We start from the raw sequence: 18,137 nt of genomic DNA on the forward strand, positions 1-18,137 counted from the left end.
TCGCATGTCAGTGATGTGCACATATAGGATATTTAACCGTTCGGCCGTTCCAACATGTGTCCTGGCTTGAAGTCGTCACCAAATTATGAATTATTCGTTATGCCTATAAGTCTGCAGAATGATATTCTTAATGCTTTCTTCTTGCGTTGTTGTCCTCCCTTTCTCTGCCTAACCGCTTCGCCTTGAAAGAATCGCATCGCCGTTTCCTACTGCATCTCGGGTTTCCTCCTCCACCAGTTCATCCATCCACCTATCATCTCCTCGGACCCTCCCACCACCACCCGGGTGTAGGCTACACACACACGCACTCTGCCTGGCGCAGCATCACTCCTGCCCGGCATCATGACCAACGATTCCCCGGAGGACATCCTCATCACCACCGCCGAGGCAGGAGGAGGAGGAGGAGGAGAAAGGCACCGACCCAATGACAATGTCACCATCCTCACGTCCTCCATGGATCTGACGAGGAAAAACATCCCCACGCGGAGCACTAATGCTCGGCCGAGCAACAACAACGACATCGGCGGCGCTGGAGGATCCGGCAGCCTGTCGTCCTCCATGGAGCTGAGCGCGTCGCTGGACACGAGCATCCAGACGCGCATCTTCAAAATTATCGTCATCGGCGACTCCAACGTGGGGAAGACCTGCTTGACGTTCCGCTTCACCGGGGGGAGCTTCCCCGACAAGACCGAGGCCACGATCGGCGTCGACTTCAGGGAGAAGGCGGTGGAGATCGAAGGAGAGACGATTAAGGTAAAACACACAACACAAATAACGCGTAGAAGAGAAGAATGCCACTTTCGCTTCTTTGTTTCATTTCGATATGAATTATGAAGTCATTCTGCTGTCAACCAATTCAACCTCTCCACAATAGGCTAATAATAACAACATTAATGATGCAAATCAGCCGTTGAATTTAGGCGACCTTTCTATTTGCCATGGCGGTTTCATGATTGTAAACAGTAAAGTGAATGAATAAGGATAAAAATATATCCAAATAAATCTAAGCTCTATGGGCCATCAGGCCAGTGGTTCTCAACCTGTGGGCCGGGACCCACTGGTGTGCCGTGAGGATATTGCAAGTGAATAAGTGGGGCCCAAAATAATCATAATCAGTCAACTCAAAAAAATAATAGGCTCTCCTCTCATGCAAGTAAATTGACATTATATAAAGTCACTATACCAACTTTGATGAGGCAGAGGCAGTATTGCTTTGTTTTACAAATATAAGGTTTTCTTACATTTCTGAATAATGTATATTTTTAATTTCCTGGAAAATAAACATTTTGGAGTAGGTGGTTTATATATATATATATATATATATATATATATATATATATATATATATAATTTATTGTAAAAAATAAGTAAAAAACTATTGTAGTCCTATGTATTTTTCTTTAAACCCTAGTTAAATTTAGCCATCTGACATGTTTTAGTTTTAGTTGAGTATTAAATAGCAGGCATAAGTGTATTAATAAATCAATAGAACTAAAATATGTTTTTGGCAGGCCTCAATGGCGTCGTAATGACTGTATACCTTCCTGCCTGCCCGAACAGCAGATCTCACAACGCGACAGTAGTCACTCCCTAACATGTTCGTCTAGTTTTGATTTGTTGACAAAATTGTCATCATATCTTATTTTTTATTTAGAAAGTAACACTGACCGGAACACAATTGATTGATCATTGAAATGAGCATGCACATGCACATGCACATGCACGCACGCACATGCACGCACGCACACACACACACACACACACACACACACACACACACACGCACACACACACACGCACACACACACACACACGCACACACACACACACACACACACACACACACACACACACACACACACACACACACACACACACACACACAAAGTATAGGCCTGCCCTATATAGTGTATAAGTCTTGTGGTTGTTTAATGATGATTTTTACAGTATCTGACTCCTTGCCGAGCTGCCTATACTGTATGTAATAAGTACTGTACTGTACTGTACTGTACTGTACTGTACTGTACTGTACTGTACTGTACTGTACTGTACTGTACTGTACTGTACTGTACTGTATGCACGGTGACAGAAATAAGAGGGCACTGAAGAGAAGACATGCCACAACTTTGCAGTAGGCTAGCTAAAACACGTTTTATTTACATAATGCCTCTGTGGGGGGTATTTATATGCAAAATAAATATCATGACCAATGGCATTGCAAGACTAAACAATGAACATCAATGATGATGTTTAAGTGAAAAAGAAAATGAAAAAAATGAATGAATTAAAATAATAAATGTTATAATAGTACAACCGTGGGTCTTAGACATGGATGTGTCAGCCCGGTATGCAGTAAAGGGCCTTCAGAAAGTAATTCTGTTCGTATGAAATTATTCGAGCCATTCTGGGCTAAACTAAAGCTGACTACAGAGCAGTGTTGCAAGATAAATAAGTAACCAGGTCTATGAAAACAAGCCCAATAGAAGCGACTATAGCTGGCTGGCATACAGCTATGTGAAAATAGCTGATCTAAATCTGACAGCTAGTGTCAGGCGTTGTGAGCTTGTAGATCAGTTAGCCTGTTAAAACAATTATAAACAAATAATAATAATAATAATATGTTTTGAATACACAAATCTTGTATGAAGGGCACTGTAAAAAAAACACAAACTACCAACATTTCCAAGCGACTTTACAGAAAAATAAGCCTGGCAAACATGGCAACACTGCTACAGAGATATCTTTGATCCAAGTCCCATCAATGCAACATTCAAACTCCAATGCTAATTAGTTCGCTTCATCCCTTTCAAATGGTAACACTAGCTAATTGAGTCGTCGGTCAGACAGAGGCGGATTTGAGGATGGAAGGTTCACATTTAGTCAATGTCGACTAGGGCTGTCACATTCATGACGTATTTACTTGACAATTAATTTGTTATACAACACGTTACAAAGAAAATAAATGGTATACAAACAGTCACTCCGTACTACTCAAACTCAACTCAAAGTATATTTTATGAAGCACATTTAAAATGACAGAAGCCAATTCAAGTGTTATACAAGCTATAGTCTTGCGTAACTATTCCACAATCTCCCAATGCTATAGAGTCTGGAACTACACCTCCCGAAATCCGATTAACGGATTACGCTCACAAAAATATATTTTAAAATATCTCTACATTTTTTTAATTTCCGTTTCTGCTAAGCTGCAAGTTTGCTGATTTTAACTTATATTTGGTTAACTGTGTGCGACAAAACGAAAGTGGGGAGAAGGCTTCACATCCGCTTTCTCCCTTAATCATCAAAAGAGCTTCCGTGCTCCAGACTGTATGACCGGAAGCATTTGAAAAATTGTAGTCTGGCCACGCAAGACTATATACAGGCTAACAACAACAAAACATACTCTAACACAATTAAGTACAAGGTAGAAAAATAAAAATAAATAAAAATCATACCTGTGTGAACTGAACGGCGCAACTATACATTTATTGTTATAGTTAGCCTACTGTACTCTATACTGTGCTCTGTGCTGTATTGTAGTGTACTGTACTGTACTATGAACATCCAGACCCCCAGGAATGCGGTCAGGGTGCCGGGCCGGTTCCGGCGGGGCGGCCCGTGTCCGAAACGGTCGAGAAATGATGGAGTTACCATGTGGGGGTCCCCGGGAACATCCAGACCCCTAGGAACGCGCCCAGGGGGCCAGGCCGGTTCTGGCGAGCTGCCGCGCGTCCGAAATGGCCGAAAAAGGGCAGAGTTACCATGTGGGGTCCCCGGGGGGTCCGTGTGGGGGTCCCCGGAACATCCAGAGCTCGTACTGTATAGTGTGTACTCTGTGCCACTTTACTCTGTGCTGTACTGTACTGGCCACTTTAGGTGTTGCAGCTTTCCGTGCATGCTCGGACATACGGACACAGAGACAGACACAGAGACAGACATACGGACACACATAGCTCCGTAATGGAGGGGAGGCACCACTCATAAAACAGCACACAGTAGTAGTAGCAGCAGTAGTAAGCAAGGTCTAAGGTACTCTAAGGTATATGATCCTTACACAAATATTACATGTAAGTCACACAAATTATAATTACAACACCAAACGGCATATCTCTGCTGTCGGGAGGAGACCTCTCCAAAATGTTTTCAGGAAATGAAAAATATAAAATTTTCAGGAAGTTAAGAAAACCAATACAGCAATACAGCCTCTGGTGGCAGCGGTGGCCAAACGGATTGCGGAGCGGTCTTGACACCGGAAGGTCGCCAGTTCGAATCAGCGGTCCGACACGTTACAAATTACCACCGCTGAAGTGCCCTGAAGGCATTGAACCACTACGATGAAATGTTCTATGAGCAGGGCCTGGCTGGAAACAAGTTCTTGAGTTTAGCCCAGATACCCTGGGTAAATATAGTAATCATTTCATTTCATTTCTCATCAAAGTTGGTTAACTTTATATATGGTTAATTACTTCCATGAGAGGGGGGTGGAGTTAGTTGCTCTAGCAGCCATTTTGAGGGTCCAATGTAGTTAAGAGGTTTTGTCCAACTTTGTACTACTTTCCATTGCTTCAATATTTGCGAAACAACACACAGACGTAAAGGGTTTTCAATAGCACTGATTTATACCAAAAAAATAATCAAAAACCTCAAAAATGGAGTTATGAGGTTTCCTCCCGACAGCAACGACATATAATAACAATAACTGTGACAAGAAAGGCACTCCTCCTCACCAGATGTTTCCATTAAATGTGACAGATAGTTATTTTTTGATATATTGCATAAAATGTGATATGTCATATGATCCTATGATGACAGGTCCCAAAATAGGGACACCATGCAGGGTTCTCGAGCTCATTTCTCACGCAACCAAAACACCAACAGGGACATGATGATTGAGTAATGATGATTACTCCTAAAATAGACTTCTTGCTTATCCCATTTTGTCCTGAGATCAGATTCTAAAAATGTCTTCTACATCCTGACAGTTTTCTGAAAAAGCTATGTTTCTATGTCAGTCGTTCTTCGATTTTTAAGTGGTGCAACCACTTCCTTAAGTGACTATGTGTGTGGGTGGCTGGCTGTCTGGGTGCGTCTGAGCACGAAAACAGCATGGTTGTTTTTCACCACCTGGGCGCAACCTAACACACACAGAAACACACACGCAGCTCATAGCAGCTCATAGCGCGCCACTCGGTGGCGCACTATGACTATTGAAATAGCCTGGCCTACGGTACAGCAGTCAGCTCACCGCCACCAGCATTTACTGTACGCATCCTTGCTGCGTCCAAAACTCTTACATGTACTTCTCAAGATTCATATAAATTAAATAGAAAAAAATATATCCGAAAACCACGTTTTGAGCTTGCAGATCGGCTATGTTTGCTACATTTGTGTGTGGCACTATTGTGTTTTGTGCAGGACGTTGCTGAAAATGAGCACTTGTGCTCGGCTACTACCCTGGGTAAATAAAGGGAAACAAATGACGAAGTAATACATAGGCTACTATTCGCTAACAAAAATATGACTGGATAGCCCTTTGTCCATAACCTGACTCCGCCAGATGGGGCAGCAGAGAGTACACTGGGTTCCCCCCTCCTGCTCCCATCATACACAGTGCTGCCTTGATCCCGCCTCTAGCTGCCGCTGATTGGCCAGGCCGTTTCGTGGCTGGGCATCAAGTCTGCCTGAGAGTTCCCAGATGGGCGCAGGAGGGGGGGAACCCAGTGTACTCTCTGCTGCCCCATCTGGCGGAGTCAGGTTACTTTGTCCATGCAAAGTGATCAAACATCTTCTGTTTCTTTTTGTTGAATTTCTAAAAGAAGAGATGCCCGAAGAAGGTCTTTGACCGAAACGTTGCCTAAATAAAGTGTGCATATATTGCAAGTGCAGACAGTGCACTGTATGTGCATTTTGTCTGAATTTCTAAAAGAAGAAATTCTGCTAATCTTTTGAAAAATAATAAGAACAAATATATTGAATACATAAATTGCTGTGAAGGTATACAAAAATAAATGGCTATAGACCTAGAGCATTCAGCACGCTTAACCTGTGGAAAGTAACTGGGTCAAATTAAGTACTGTACTTAAGTACAATTTTGAGGTATTTGTACTTTACTTCTATACTCCACTACATCTCAGAGGCAAATATTGCACTTTTACTCCACTACTATTATTACAAAACATACATTAACCCATTTTGGGCGGGAACCACTTTTGGTGTTAGCATTATGTTATGCTTTAGCTATTGAAAAATAGCAGATCTACAAGCTCATAGCGGTGTTGTATACAACACAAATGTTGTGTCAAACCATGTGACTCCCATTGGAAATGCATTGCGAGCTTGCATCAGCTATACATCTCATACAAGCATACATCAATCTGTTGCGAAGGTGTGAGTCAGGCCCTAAACCTAAGCTTAACCCATGTCTAACCACTGACTAGTCTAAACTAAGTATGCACCCCTAGACGTAAAAAGGTAGACGCCTCCTTCGGCTCTGGGTCTCTCTAGAGGAGGCAACAGTAGGCAAGCTTTACCGAGATTCCTTGCGAAGCATGAGCGGAAGCTTGGCAAGCTTCCGAGTGCTTATAACGGAACGGGACGTTCGGAAAGGCCAATCAGACAGGCAATGTAAACATTTGTTTTATCATGCCAATAAAGCTCCTTTTGGATTGAATTGATTAGTCCCGGAAAAGACGCGCTGTGATTGTACCAGTAGTCACTGTGAGTGGCAGCGACGCACGCAGTGTGCCTTCCGTACTTCCGCTTGACTAACTCTTTTAGGCTGGAGACAACATCCAATGCACTGCGGCGGCCAATGAGGCTTTTATGCGGGACTTTAAGCAACAACTGTTTTCAGGACGGCTCCGCTACGCGGAAGTACAGCGGCTATGACGCCCACGCCGTAGCTGTCAAAATCGTTAAGCAAACAGCCTCCGGCGACGGCGACATTGGTTGCCATGGTGACGCGTCCTAGCCTGGCTAATAAGCCAGACTAATATCACACAACACTGTCGCGGTATATCAGTCTGGGCTGGCTCCACTTGGATTTCATTTCCCGGGGAACATTTTCTCTTTGACGCAATTGGTCAGAGCTACTGTCAGTCAAAAGTCTCAAGCATTGAACGTCACTGTACCAAAGCCCGCCCATATTGCATACCGTGTCCCGATTGGTCCGACCTGTTCTCTGCTGTAGGAAAGAGGCGTGCTACTGAGCCTCGCCAGACCGTAATCCGCTGGTAGGCAACTTTTTTTTGCCAACGGCTGATTCGGTCTGGTTTATTAACCAGGCTAGACGCGTCCATGCAGCATGTGTCAAACATAAACACATTATTATTATTTTTAAAACACGTCGCGCGTCAGCTAACTTGCCGATATTGCTTAATTCTTACATGCGCTGGACATGATCAGCAGTGGAAAGAGGAAGGTGCTGGAGCAATCTGTGTTATTCTAAAACCGTTTGAATAAACATGGACATATGGTATTAGTGTTATTTCTTCATTCAGAGCATGCCAACACATTACACAGCATAAGAGAGGTGATGGAGTGATCGGTGTAAATGTATGACAGCTATAATTTCAACAAACATGGTTATGACATGGCGTTGTATAGACCAGTGGTTCCCAAACTCTTTTGTGTCAAGGACCCCCAAATCAACATTTATTAGGCCACGGACCCCCCATTTGCAAACACAAGCCAGTGACCTCAATAAGGGAGGATCTTTACGGCTCTAGCAGTGATTCCGAAACATATTAATTTCATGGACCCCCAGTTTCACACGTATTATGCTGCGGACCCCCGATTTAATGGCATTTCTATCTCTGGGACCCCCATTTATATTGTAAAACCACTGTTAATTTAACTCTGAGAGTGTACAAATGGAACCAAATGGACCCATTAGGGTCCATTGGTTCCATTTGTACACTCTCTGAGTTACAGACCCATAAGGGTCCATTTGGTTCCTAACTATCTCTAATTGAGCTAGGTACCCCCTGGAACTCCCTCAAGTACCCCTAGGGGTCCCCGGACCCCACTTTGGGAACCACTGGATAGACACTACGTGTAAGTGTAGGTTCTCCCGTAGTAGAAAGGGCTGCGACGGAGAGCAGGTTTTATGTATCGAGCACTGATCCATTTCCGGGTTGCCGTAGCCGACTGTCGTATCCGTCGTTGCTTAAAGTCACTAATATCTATGGTCTCCACCTCCAGGTGCAGGTATGGGACACGGCAGGCCAGGAGCGCTTCAGGAAGTCCATGGTGGAACACTACTACCGCAACGTGCACGCCGTGGTCTTCGTCTATGACGTCACCAAAATGGCCTCCTTCCGCAACCTACAGACATGGATACAGGTTATTATAATTTATTGTAAAATGGCCTCCTTCCGCAACCTACAGACCCATGATGGATGCAGGTTATTAGAATTGGCCAGCAGTGACTAGTGTGCTATTAAACCTTTTTAGTTTGTTTGTTGTTTTTTGTTTTAATCCATTCAAACCGGGAAAGCATTAAAGGACCACTTCACCACTTTTCAACATCTCTTCATATAATTGGTCCTCACTAATGTTCATGATAAAACACCACCATTTGTTTCCTACTCAGTCTGTTTCTCATAGGAGGGCTTTGGGCAGTTCGGACACCCGTCCAGCTGACATCATCATTAGGCAGATTTTTTTTTAAACAAGATTTGTTTTAAAATATATTTAGATTTTTATTATCGTGAGAACGATGGCTTCAACTTTTGCATTGCATTAGGACCAATTATAGGAAGAGAAGTTGAAAAGTGGTGAAGTGGTCCTTTAAGATTTTAACTACTAGCCTACAAAGGTTTCTCTGAAAACTCCTAGGATTTAGAACAGTGGTTTAGAACAGTGGCTCTCAAAAGAAGCAGATTTGTGGCGCGCTGCGAGCTTGTACATGTGCTATTTCTGAACATTTTTGAAAAGTCAGGTAAGTTTTTGAAAGATTTTGAGTAATGTTACACATAATCTTCTATTCTGGGGGTCCCTGGCACAAACTCTATTCAGATGGGGGTCCGTGGCCAAATATATACCGATTTGGGGGTCCTTGCAAGAAACAGTTTGAGAAGTACTGATTTAGAAGTCTTAATCAATTTGAAAAATCTCCAACGTGTTCACATGAACTCCCCAACATAGAGCCCACTGATGTAAACATCTTGCTCACTGACTCCCTATAGAGCGTCGCAGTCCCGCCCCCTTTCATGATGACGCCAGGCCCAGGAAATAATTCCCAATGTATTTTTCCCATAGACATTTCAAAAAGTATTCATTTAAAGACCTTAATTACAAAGAAGAAAAACAAGAAAAAAAGTGTTGTAACCTGCCGTTTTCTTCTTCTTTCTAATTATTTGTTCGGCCCGAAAATTTTTGTTTGTTGTCATGATTTCTCACAACTCGAGTTGGCTTTGTATGAGGCTTAAAAGGTCTTTAAATAAATACTTTTTTGAAATGTCTATGAGGAAAATGAACGGGAAACCATTTCCTGGGCCCTGGTAGGGGGCGGGATAGCCCTGGTCCAGTGCTTACAGCGAGTAGAGCGAGTCTCTCTCTGACGCCCTGTGGAAGTCCCTTCCGCAGCCCTCTGGTCATATTCTCACTCCCGTGCGCGGGTTTTCAAATACCAGCAAATAAACAAAACGACGTAACTACTCACCGAAACAAAGCCTGCTAGACCTTGGTAAAAGTCTATTCTCGTAGCTGGGAAGCGTCTCAGGTCCCCAGCTTCTCTCTAAAATGCACTTTGTGCCATTTTAATAACGCAATGTACCCTGAATTTACCGGGCAGAATCATTTCTTCTACTATGGCATTTCCGGGTTTTGCCTGCGCCGATCTGGTTGGATTTATTTTATTCAATGATTAAAATAGTGCATTTTAGAGAAGCTGGGGACCTTAGACGCTTCCCAGCTACGAGAATAGACCTTTACCAAGGTCTAGCAGGCTTTGTTTCGGTGAGTAGTTACGTCGTTTTGTTTATTTGCTGGTATTTGAAAACCTGCGCACGGGAGTGAGAATATGACCAGAGGGCTGCGGAAGGGACTTCCACAGGGCGTCAGAGAGAGACTCGCTCTACTCGCTGTAAGCACTGGACCAGGGCTAGGGGCGGGACTGCGACGCTCTATACCTGCCTTCGTCAGGTATACTGAAAGCATGTGAAAAGGCAGGTACATAAAGGGAATAGTGGGCAGAGTTGGATTTGGAAGTAATCACAAAACAGACAATTAGGTTACAAATAGCTCTGGACTGGTCCATAGTGTTAATGACTTCTCCTTAACGCTATGGTACTTTCAACTTCCTGCACGTGCATGAATGACTGCAAGCCCGTCGACTGCTGCAAATATATATATATGTATAGACCGATTCAGAAACGGGTCTCATGGTCGCAGGCAACGTATTTCCTGTAGGCGGATGAGGTATGAAGTACAGCAGCCTTGTGTTCCTAAAACAGAAAGATTGGGTATTGGGTAAGACTGACGTTATGTATCTTTCAGGACCTTTCACTGCTTTGTCTCAACCATTACTATATGGCTCTGGTCTCAGCCACCGCGGTAGATATTTTGACATTCCGTTTTTTTTAATGTTGCCACTACTGTTGGAGCAGCCATAAACTACACAGGTTCATCCCGCTGTTCTGGGCATCTTTGTAATGTTAGTGTTAGTAAAAAGCAGGTAAAAGAGTAACGTTTGAGGCAGACTAACATCAGTCACTTTTCCATTCACTGTAGTAGAAGGAGGTGCGGGGAAACCACAGATATGTCGTCTCCGCCTACAGGAAATACGTTGCCTGCGACCATGAGACCCGTTTCTGAATCGGTCTATAGTATACAGCCTTTTTTACCGATGCATAAATACATATATTGTTCTGGGATCATTTAGACGGTGTGCAGACAGACCTCTCTCTCAACAATATTACTTTATAAACAGCCAATGAAGTCTAGTTCACTAGGACGGTGGTTCTCAAGCATTCTCGTGTCAAGGATTTCCAAATTATGCTATTTTCGAATAACGTATGAATGTATATAGGGTCAAAATGATTGTGATGCTACATCAACTACACTAGAGCGGTGCCCGTTGCATTTCCAACTTGCATCGTGCAAGTTGGAAATGAATGCCCCACCCAGTTATTATGTCTGTGTCCCTTTTATGCCCTATATGGAGTTATTTGTCAGGCATGCCCAAATATGGAGTATATGCAGATGTCAGAACTACCATTGTGATGTCAGAACAGGCCAGCTCCATATGGAGATGTCCAGAGCCCGGGGCAGAGGCCTTTTGTGGTGGTTCTGGACAACCAGCAATCCGACGGACTTGACACCGGGCACTGCACTCCCTGTGGTGGTGTGGAACGCGTGTGTCTAATTTGGTGGGGCGGACGGTTCTCGAGTTATGTGGATTACAGACGTACGTACACAAGTAAACACAGAGACGTGGTGCATTTATATTAGGATGTACTATGAATTCTACTCACTTATGTTACTGTAGGGGTTGAAAAACTCAATAACATTACACAACATTGTGACAACTTGTGGGATGTGAGCTTGTAGATTGGCTATTTTTCGCCACTTGACACTGTTGCACGACAAAGGCACTATTGATTTGTATGAGCTACACAGTACCTAGCTACAATTTTCTTGAAATTATTATCTCATATTTGCAGAGCCTACATAGTCTGGACTCTGGAGCATAATGGAACACAGATTAACGGTTGGATTTTAAAAGCATTTTTAGTTACGAAATTTGAGTCTGGAAATGTAGTAATGTACAGTACAGACCTTTTCAAATGGAGAATGTGTATAGGATCCCTGTGAAGCTGTTCTCACTCTGCAGGATTGTATGGGCCAGTGACCGAGTGAACCAGATTCAGTCGCAAACCTGGCTGCTCAATGCTCTAGTCTCAGAGTAGCCTGGAACTCACCTATGCTTGTTATGGCATAGGCAGCTCCCGGCAGGATCCGCCGGCAGAAACTATGTGCAGCTGCTAGACATGAGACTAATTAATTAGAGCGACAGAGAGAGAGAGAGGAGTGTGTGTGTATATGTGTGCGTGTGTGTCAATTTAACAAAGGTGCAGACGATCAGAAATCAGCAGAGATTGAGTGATGTTTGCGCTACTCTATGCCGAATTGAAGTGGACTCGGACCCAGACTTTTTTTTCCTCCCTGGAAATAAAAACGTCTGGGTTTCCGAGGCTAGTCTCAGAGGTACTCTACTGCTGTCTTGAAAAAGACCCCTCACTACGCAGAAAATATGCTTTGTCTCAGAATTAAAAAGCTGCACTATTCTACCACGGATATGAACTAGGCTTCCCGGCAAGACACTTTTTACCATTGAGCTAATAGAGCCTGCCTGCATCATTTCAAAATTCGTGTCAGATCCTGGGTCTTGGTGAGCCGTGACGTGACGTCACAGTCTACAGCAAACATCTCAATGAGAGCATGCAGGGAGACTAAATGCAACCACCCCAATTGTATAAGTTATATATACTGTACAAAAGTAATTAATTAATTACAAAAGTTACATTGTGCCACTTTAACCCATTTAGGCCTGACCTCAAAATTAAAAAAAAAATCTTCTAAATCCTCCAGTTTTCTGAAATAAATAATTTTCACGATTTTTCAAAAATAGCAGACCTACAAGCACGTAGCGCGCCACTCGGTGGCGCGCTATGAGCTTGTAGATCTGCTATTTTTCAATAGCTAAATTATAACATAATGTTTAAAACATGGGGTTAAAATGGGTTAAGCCCCATATAAGTTGTCATGTGACAAATGGCGAAAGTAGCTGATCTACAAGCTCACGTTTCAAGTGAAGTGTTAAATATTCTGATAGTAAATATTCAAAATGTAAATGCTCAAAATGGAGTGTTTGTTCGATAACAGGTCTCTCCAGCTCTTTAATAAACAGAAAAATATATTTTCAGGTCAGGAAACCAATTTCATCCAACCAGTAGGGAGAGGCGTATAGGTGATTAACAAGTGGAATGATGACACAAAGGAATGAGCAGACACAATTGGAACTGGCACACTACGGAATTTAAGCTGATGAATGGGTACTCTGTCCTGATTAGCTTAAATTGGCAACCTAGCTGGAAATGTATTTCTTAAATGAAATGTGTTTCTTAAGCAGCTGGAGAGATGGGGAGATTCCTGTTACTGAAAAAAAAACATATTTAAAAAAAAAAACTATCTTTAATCCATTAATACAAGGGAAACATCAGTGTCATTTTAGATTTAATTATTCCATACTTTGACTAATAGCAGATATACAAGCTCATAGCGTGTCACGTACTTCGTGGTGCACTATGAGCTTGTAGATCTGCTATTTTTGAAAAATGTTGAAAAGGTGTGCAAATCATTGAATATATATATTATATTTTTAAAGCGTATGTATATATTTTTTAAACTTTTTAACCGTGGGGTCCACGGACAAAAACAGTCCACATTTTGTAGTATCGGCCTCATGGGTCTTAATGGGTTAATACGCACATTGTTGTTGTTGTTTTTTAAAGGAACATAAAAAAGTTATCATCGTGTGTAACGTGATTGTTTGTTCCCTTTGTTTTCCGTCGGGCTCCAGGAGTGTAACGGACATCGAGTTTCGGCATCGGTACCCCGTGTCCTGGTGGGAAACAAGTGTGACCTCGTGGACCAGATACAGGTCAGCATTGGGGCTTTCACTTCCAGTCATTTTTACTAGTTGACTAGTTGCCTAGTTCACTAGTTGACTAGTTGTTTAACTACCTATTATGTAAAAAAAAAAATATATATATATATATATATATATTGTGCATTTAAAAACTGTGTACATTGGTGACTATAACTATAATCTAGCTGATCTTGAGGCCTACAAAAACGAGAAAAAAAAACATTTTTTTCTTTCTTATTAACTAGTCAACTAGTACCAACAAGGTCAACTAGTGGATTTACTAGTCGACTAGTTGAATGGTCGACTAGTTGAATGGTCGACTAGTTGCCTAGCAACCCATATAACAGCAGCACTCACTCAACGCATCCACCTTGATCAGCAGTAGTATTTCTCTGTTCATAGTTTGTTTTCTCTCGCTTTCCAATCATAATCATACATGTGTGGTATCACTAGGTTAATATACATATCTCGTAGTATAACACACTGGTTCCCAAACCTTTTAGCTCAAGACCCAAAAAAGGAATTAGATGTTTGACTGGGACCCAAACTAGTGAAAATAGCTGATCTTCAAACTCACAACGCGGCGCTTCGCGCCACGTGGTTTCACGACCTTGTAGATCGGCTATTTTCACTACTTCTTAAATATTTGTTTTCTAATTCATGGAATTTCTTTGATTTTTCTGTGATTTCTTCATGAAATCACTGAAAAAAAAATATAGGCTATATTGTTTTATTTCTTTAATAATATTATATTTTTAATAAACATTTAAAACAAAATCTATACAACCAAAAATAAAGGGACGCATACAAATGTGTCCGTGACCCACAAATGGGTCCTGACCCAGTGTGTACAGTGGCATAACACAGCTTCTCATACTTTAGTTTAGTTGAAAAGTAATAGTGCAAGTTAAAACAAATCCAGGATATAAAGTCCAGGACTTATTTACATTGTGATCCTCTTGCACATAACTTCATGTGACAGTCAAAAAATAAATAAATGAACAAAACATATTTCAGACAAGAAAACGTTTACATTGACATAAAACAGCCCTAAACATGAACTTATACTGTGGAACTCAGGTGCCCTCCAACATGGCGCTCAAGTTCGCCGACTCCCACAACATGCTGCTGTTCGAGACGTCGGCGAAGGACCCGAGAGAGAGCCAGAACGTGGACTCCATCTTCATGTCGCTGGCCTGCCGCCTCAAGGCCCAGAAGTCCCTCCTCTATAGGGACGTGGAAAGAGAGGACGGCAGAGTGAGACTCACGCAACAGACTGAGACAAAGAGCAGCTGCCCTTGTTGAGGAAAAGGAGGAGGAGGAGGGAGAGAAGAGAGGATTAGCCATCCATGCCTATAAGAAAGAGTGATAGATAGTGGCGAGAGAGAGAGAGGGAATAGGGAAAGTGTTGCTAACGCAAGAGACTTAAGAGCTAATGGCCTTTATGGGAGGGAGGGAGAGTGACAGGACCAGGAGCCTTACCCCTTATGCCTAAACCTTTTTTTTTTGGCACGTTTTACTATTTTGTAAAAACATTTTAACACAATCCCCCGCCAGGATTCATTAATTAATTCACCTCGTATTGCCAGGGATTTCCCCCTGTTCAAACCTTATTTTGAAGAGCCAAAAATCCGCGGCCGTCTGTTATGTTGTCTAACTAGTCTGTATGTGTTGTCGCATATCATGTCCGGTGCTGCGATGATGAGAGCAGAGAAACTATGATTGCGAGGACCACAGCGTTGACTTATGGGCCGTGGATTGAATAAACCTTGTTTTGACCAGAAATTCCATCTGGGACAAGTAATCGGAGATAAATGCGATTGAAAGAAACAGATGGTCGTGGACGTGCGCGGCGATCAAGATGGCACGCAGCACGCTACAGTGTTGTCGACATCATCCCCTAGCAACCCAAGACTAACGTGAGTTGCATTACGACTTGATCGATCAAAACCACTATAAAAGACCAATTGGCGATGGGTCAAGATTAATTCAATTGGCGTAGATCTTACGCCAAAGGCAGGGAATTTAAAATAGGATCTCGAATAGTCGATCTACAAGCTCACAATGTGTCCATGTAGATGGGCCAGTTGAACTATACGTTCAGGCATAAGGGGTAAGGCGGCGCACAAGATAGGGCCCCATGAGCCAATGTCTGTTGTGAAGGATGCGGAACAGGGAGACGGAAAAAAAGAGAGAACAATAGAATCAACAAACAGTCAAATGTAATATGGAGGAGCTAGGAGGAGAGAGAGTCAGTATTCACACGGCAGTCATCATAGTGGGATTTCCGACCCTCTGGTGTGACGTTAAGGGAAGAATGACTGATTTGTCAATGTAGTAAAATGATGAAGCTTGTGTGAGGATGGACACCTGCTATCCATGTATATATATTGTCTGGAACACAGTAGTGCAGGGAGTTTCCAGTTTTAGCAGTATCTTGTTGGGACCAAGGCACATGGGTGCCATAATGGGTATCCTCACCAACCCATTATGGTGGTCCAGGGTATTTGTCCATGACGCCACGTTTCAATGTCACATAATTCTGCCTTCATGATGCGGACCAACTATATTTCATGATCACACTTCTAATCCTCAATGGGCTTACAGTATATGCACACAGAATAACTCTTTCTACATCCGGGCCCCTTCCCTACTTCCTCCACAGGTGTTTCCGATGCTAATAATTAAGGCTCTGTTCCATTTAGTGTACAGTGGTTCTTCAACTTTGTAATTTCAATAACTCTGAGAGTGTACACATGGAACCACTCAGAGTTACACACCCATACGGGGCAATTTGGAACCCACTCAAGGACACTTTGAGACCCACTAAAAGTAGCAGTGTCTCCAGTGAGCCAATATGCACAATAGCAGCACCCTGACTCTGTTTGATCAGAATGGAACAGAGCCCCTAATTAGTATCATCGGTAACACCTGTGAAGGAAGTAGGGAAGGAGCCCGGAAGTAGGACGAGTTATTCTGTGTGCATGTAGCCAAATCCTGATATTCACATAGTGTTTGTCCCAGCTAGCCAATCCCAATCTGTAGTCTATATAGCTCACTGTCTTATAATAACAGCGGTGATTTGAGATACCCGTTCTGGTCAGTTGACCATAGTATTCACCACAAGGTCAGAGAAGGGCTATAGTCTAAAATCACTACTGTTTTAAACCACTTAAACCCTGGCTTATACCGTATCTACACCAACACACAACGCATCGCGACATGGCCCAGAATAGGGTTCATGCATTTAGTAGCTGAAACCTGAGCTGCTTTCGTTTTGGTGGCAAAGAAAATGCTTGTAAGATGGTATGGGGAGAGACAGATGATCTAAATCAATGTGAGCTACAAGTATCATGAAAGAATTCAAGAGTGGAGAAACGGCACTGAGCTGTGCATCGTCCTAAACATTTTCTGCCGATGTGCGTCTTTAGAGTATGGCCTTAATGTGTACAAAAATACAGCTTAAGAACAGAGGTTGCAGTGGAAGACCATGAGGGCTAGACTTCCTGGCAACACAACAGCTATAGTTTCTTTAGACAGCATTTCAGATATTGATCTGGGAACAGTAGTATAGTCTTACCCTTATGGGGGGAAGCTACTCTCTCTCCTCTCTGCTGCAGCCCAAGGCCTCCTTTTTCTCATCTAGTCTGAGTATGACCTCAGTACACCGGTAATGTAGGTCAGTGATTCTCAAATGATTTAAATTCAAAGACCCGCTAGTTTGGACCCCCATAACTCAGAGAGTGTACAAAATGGAACCGCGTGTACGATCTCCAAGCTACAGACCTATGTATAAAGGGTCCATTTGGTTCCTCCTAAAGGCCTATTCATAGTCTGGATTTTCGGTGGTGAGGTGACCACCGGAGCTGAAATAACGTTGAGCGGTGGTGAGTAAAAACAGAGAGAAGGGCTGGAGCGGTGGCGGTGGTTTGCTCTTCACCGCGGCTCGTGACGTCATGTTGTATAGTTCGGTGGTCACCTCACCACCGAAAATCCAGACTATGTATGAGCCTTTACTATCAATCATTTTAACTGCTGGAGCCCCCACCGGGACCCCTGGGGGTCCCCAGATCACCACGTTGAGAGCCACTGGATTGGATCACCTGAACCTTCCATGGTGGTGGATGTTGGAGTGGAGAAAGACTGCTGCACATGGGAATATATCTTACCCTCCGCTTGAATTGACTGGAGAATGTCTGTTCTCTCCCAGTATCTGTGTACAATAAGATAATAATATGCAACATTATACTCTCTCTCAAGCCATCCTATAGTGACAGCATTGGACCCTTCATGCCGTTTTAAGACGTCCCACTCCCGATAACGGCGGGAGTGCCGCTCTCAAACCCAAGACGCAGAAAGGGCTCTGCTAAAAACCCCGTTAAAATGACGGACTTGAGCCACGGGAGCACGGGTCATCAATATATCCGTACACGGACAAAAGGCAAAGACTTGGTCTTGTCCATGGCAAATTTTAGATTTTCTT

At 43.0% G+C, this 18,137-nt stretch overlaps 1 protein-coding gene across 1 annotated transcript; it reads left to right on the plus strand.

Moving 5' to 3' along the window:
* Positions 1-342: 342 nt before the first annotated feature.
* rab33a (RAB33A, member RAS oncogene family) lies at positions 343-15,007 on the plus strand (the record flags this gene model as incomplete). Its single annotated transcript, XM_079497574.1, has 4 exons — positions 343-753; positions 8,203-8,343; positions 13,586-13,666; positions 14,735-15,007. 4 exons carry the CDS (start codon positions 343-345, stop codon positions 14,957-14,959), a joined length of 858 nt encoding a protein of 285 aa, XP_079353700.1. The 3' UTR covers positions 14,960-15,007.
* Between the last annotated feature and the right edge of the window lie 3,130 nt (positions 15,008-18,137).

This window comes from Electrona antarctica, assembly GCF_951216825.1.
Source record: "Electrona antarctica genome assembly, chromosome: 1".
In the NCBI taxonomy this organism is placed as follows: Eukaryota; Metazoa; Chordata; class Actinopteri; order Myctophiformes; family Myctophidae; genus Electrona; species Electrona antarctica.